At 50.8% G+C, this 4682-nt stretch overlaps 1 protein-coding gene across 1 annotated transcript in view; it reads left to right on the top strand.

The window, feature by feature from the left end:
• The first annotated feature begins 314 nt into the window (after positions 1–314).
• Positions 315–4682, top strand: part of Slc2a13 (solute carrier family 2 member 13) — a 303202-nt gene continuing 298834 nt past the window's right edge. The window contains 1 exon segment of the mRNA XM_050130973.1: positions 315–950. Within this exon segment, the coding sequence (XP_049986930.1) occupies positions 428–950 (523 nt within the window). The 5' untranslated portion in view covers positions 315–427.

Consider the following 4682-nt stretch of genomic DNA (forward strand, 5'->3'; position numbering starts at 1 on the left):
CAGTATGGCTTAGAGACTTTTATCTGATGCTTAGCCTGCAGTGGGCCTCCGCCATCAGGACAGCAGCTCAGCGGCAGCCCCCAGACAGGCTTCATGGGGCATGGGTACCAGTGCCTGCTGCAAAACCAAGTCCTCCTGGGCCTGCCGCTTGGTCCCGCCCACGGAGGGAGGTGGGCCGCGTCCACAGGAGGAGCACCTCCCTCTCCCCGCCCACGAAAGGAGGCGGTTTTCCCTTGGCCCCGCCTGTCTAAGCGGCCAAGTGACGCACGACCCCGCCCCCGAGCCAGCCTAGCAGAGGCTGCCAGGCGGGCGTTTGGGGCGGCCGGAGGCTCAGCGGCTCAGCAGTTGGCCGCGAGCGAGTGCGCGGTCTCCCCTACGGAACTTCTCCGCTGCCGTCCCGGCGGTAGCCGTCTGTCCCACCTCCCTCATGTCCCGCAAGGCGAGCGAGGACGTGGAGTACACGCTGCGCAGCCTGAGCAGCCTGATGGGCGAGCGGCGCCGCCGGCAGCCGGAGCCCGGGGCGCCGGGCGGGGAGCGCAGCCTGCTGGCCGCCGAGTCGGCCACCAGCCTGCAGAGCGCGGAGCTGGAGCGCGCCGCACGCCGGCAGTTCCAGCGCGATGAGACCCCCGCCTTCGTCTACGCGGCCGCCGCCTTCTCGGCGCTCGGCGGCTTCCTGTTCGGCTACGACACCGGCGTGGTGTCCGGGGCCATGCTGCTGCTGCGGCGCCAGATGCGCCTGGGCGCGATGTGGCAGGAGCTGCTGGTGTCGGGCGCGGTGGGCGCGGCCGCCGTCGCGGCGCTGGCCGGAGGGGCCCTGAACGGAGCCCTCGGACGGCGCAGCGCCATCCTGCTTGCCAGCGCCCTGTGCACCGCGGGCTCCGCCGTGCTGGCCGCCGCCGCCAACAAGGAGACGCTGCTGGCCGGCCGTCTGGTCGTGGGGCTCGGCATCGGTGAGTGGCCGCGCCCGCGAGCCCCACTGACACCCTCACCCGTACTCCCCTACTTCGCGGCTCTTCGGGGGCTCGGTGTCACGAGCGCCCTGGTGGCTGTGGAGGATGCGCTCCCTTCTTTCCGGTGCCCACGTGGAATATGCAATTGCCCGAGGGTCAGTGAGCGCCCGATGGCCTCGAGCAATTCCAGAAAGCCCAGCTTTCCCCTGATCCGGCCTGACTGACGTGTGGCCGCTGGTCGAGTTTAGGAGGGTCTCCACCTCCCTGCCATGCCTCGGAGTGGTTTGTCCAGTGACAGCCCTCTTTGAGGATGTTCAGCCCAGCCAGCTTTAGGCAAAATACCATCATTTGTAGAGTCAAAGAGTTTTGAACTCCGAGATCTCTGCTAAGCTCCAGTTCCGTCGCTTCTGCACTGGCTCATCGTTCCAATAGATGGAATACTATTTTCTCCGCCGCTTTGTACTTTTGGGATTACTTTCAGCCTTTCCTCTTTTCTAGATGAAGTCCCTTCTCACTCCCGGCCCCCCATTAGAACTTTTTGTTTGGGCCAACATTCACCATTCTGGTTTTGCCTTTCCTGCTTTTTTCCACTGGGGAACCAAATTATCTATTAAAGGTCATATTCATTTCCTAAATTCATTTAGAAACAGCTCCTGTGGATAAGTGCCCAGCAAGATAAATCCTTGCATTTACTCTAGAAATGAAGAGATTTAGGTTCTCTGGGCATTGATTTTTTTTTTTTTTCAACCTTCTTGTTGAGTGGGGGAGGTACTATCAGTGAGCTCTTGGCAGAGGAACCTATTTGGGATGTGGCCAATGTTATTAGAAAGCACTTTTAAGGGAAAAACGGGGACTTGCGATTTAAATCTCGCTGGCAGTTTTCCGAGAGACACTGATGATGCTTTTTTGAAATGTTTCCTGTCATCATTCGGTTCCCTTTAGGGTGTTGTTGAAGTATTGCTTCCTTATGGGCGGGCTTGATGAATGCCTGGAGCTTCCCTGAGCCAACCACTCACTGCTATTTGACGTCGCCTATTTTCAGTTTTCCAGATAGGGTCTAGGGAGAAGCAAACTCATTCATTCAACTCTATCTGTAGGAGTCGCGAGCCTAAGCCGTGGCTCACCGTATTTGCATCCCAAATCACTGACCTTCTTTTACTCTTAATGATTGATACTGGGTCAGGGTCTCAGTAAAATGTGGATTTGGCAAATGAAGGCCCAAATGGCCACCGAAGAAACAAACCAGTGGCTATTCAGTCTCTGTGTAGAAATGGCCTGTGCCCGTGGGATCCTTCGACAAATAAACCTGCCATAGACGATTGTCAGCATCCCCAGAATCATCTGTTCCCCAGAATCACAGCCTCTCTTATGCCCTCAGCCTCTTTCCCTGGCATAGAAATAGCCCTTCAGTCAAGGTCTCAATATTAACTCCCAGACAGATACTTCGAGACTGTTGTTTTTCAGATGTGTCTCAATGAGTCTTCTGAGTATCAGATGAAAATTGAAACCTTGTGTTGATTCTTGCCCGAGAGTCCTGAGGCCTTGTGAGGGTCCTGTCAGCTGTAGGCTAGCAGACTAGTCAGCTTTGCAAATGGGACTAAAGGCAGGTAGAGCTGGCTCTCATCCTGTTAGCCCCATGCTGTTCAACCTTCCTAATTCTGTGACCCTTTAAGAGAGTTCCTCATTTGTGGTGACCCCCCAACCGTAAAACTGTTTCCATTGCTACTTTCTTACTGTGATTTTGCTACTTCAGTGAACTGTAAATATCTGATAGGTGACCCCCAAAGGGGTCTCGACCCACAGGTTGAGAACCAGTGCCTTAGGTGAAGAGGCTTGCTGATGGAAATGACGAATTGAGAGGCTGGGAGGATTTGAACAGTGGCGATGAGGAAAGAAAGGACCATCTAAGCAAGGCAGTGACTACAGAAGGAAAGTGGAGGATGTGCTCGAGGAAGGGGAGACGACACCATGAGAAGAGCTAAGCGGGAACTGTGGCATCTTTAAGGAACGGGGCAGGTGTGAAGTCATACACAGTCTTTGACATAGAAGCCATAAGACTCGGATACACCAAAGTCGTGGTTAAGCGGGTCACGGATCACTAGCCTTCTAAGAGGACGTATAGGTCTGTTAGGTGCTAGGAAATAGGTCCTGAACGTGAGTGTTTTGTTGAAGTTGCTGTTTGGGGAGACAATAAATTTATTTCGTCTGTTTAGTACAGTAAATCTGGGCTTATTTTAATGGTATTTTAAAACAGGTGATCCTTATATGTGGTCAGGAGGGCTTTTTTTTTTTTAAACGTTTGTTTTCTCCTGTGATCATTTAGTAAATGTTGAGTAACAAAATGTGTTTTCTGCCACTTTTAGACAAGTTCTCCATAATATCCTTTATCCATAGATTTGGCCTGGGGGAATTCTAAGGCCCTTTGGGACAGGGCTTTTATTAATTTTGTTCAGATTTACAGATTTGTATTCTTGGAACATAGAGTACATATGTTGAAAGTTTGAATGTGTGATGACAGAAATGTTACAAACACACAAACTCCACCTCCATTGCTGGTGTGCTGTCAATCTGACTTAAGGTTGCTCTTTTAAAAATAAAGTTGGTGCATTGTCAAAATATTTGAAAGGTCATTGAAAGGTTCCAATATAGTGTTTTCATGAAATCATTCTTTCAACTCTTCAGTCCGATTTGGAATGGGGGGGGATTAGCTGAATAGAAACCCTATCCTGGAGGCGTTTATTCTCAAGTGGAGCGGAAGACACATTAATAGGCAATTGCAATAGAGGGTTCTCTAAAGTACCAGAGAAATGAGGAGAGCAGGTCTGCAATTGCTGTGGTTGTGTGCATAGAAAAAATACTGGAGGGGCTGGAGAGACAGCTCGGCGGCTAAGAGCATCATCTGCTCTTGCTGTCCCTGAGTTCAACTGAGTTCAGTTAGCAGCATCTATGTCGGGTAGCACACAATCACCTATAATTCCAGTTGCAGGAATCTTTGGAGTTGCTGCAGCTGCACCCACATGCACATAGCCCCATACAGACACATTCATACACAGCTAAAATGAACAACTAAATGGGTGCAGAGTTAATAAAGATTTTACAGAAACAATATTTAAGTTAGAGGTTGAAAGGTAAGTAGGAGTCCAGCAGATGAGGTAAGCAGGAAGTGAGGAAGTGCTGATTCCTGTCTTGTAGGTCCTGGGCACAGGAGAATTCTTTACTTATGCCATCTCATCTAATCCTCTTAGCTCTTACCCTCTGCCAAGGTCTCCTGTTGCTGGGTGTGGAAACTTTCCAGGAGTTATGTGCTAAAGGTCATGGATACAAAATCAGGATTCAGTGAGCAAGATCTTCAAAGTTTTACTGTGTCTGTCTGACTTTACTAGACATTCAAAGAGGAGCTCACCGTAGGCGTGAGGGCACAGGGAAGACTTTGAAGTGTAGCTGGGAGGCTGTGCAGGAGAGGCTGGCAGGTCTGCAGGAGAGCCTCTTTAAAGGCTGTGTGTGCAGGATTAGTCTCTGCAGCCTTGGGGGCTCCAGGGATAGCTGTAATTCCATGAAGCTTCCTGAAATCCCTTTTGCCTTTTTTCATTCTGCCTTTTAGCTCTTCTATCTATCTATCTATCTATCTATCTATCTATCTATCTATCTATCTCTCTATCTATTTATCTATCTTTCTTTCCTTCCTTCCTTCCTTCCTTCCTTCCTTCCTTCCTTCCTTCCTTCCTTCCTTCC

This window comes from Alexandromys fortis, unplaced genomic scaffold, assembly GCF_014885135.2.
Source record: "Alexandromys fortis isolate MF-2015 unplaced genomic scaffold, M_Fortis_MF-2015_v1.1 scaffold_28, whole genome shotgun sequence".
NCBI classification, from domain to species: domain Eukaryota; kingdom Metazoa; phylum Chordata; class Mammalia; order Rodentia; family Cricetidae; genus Alexandromys; species Alexandromys fortis.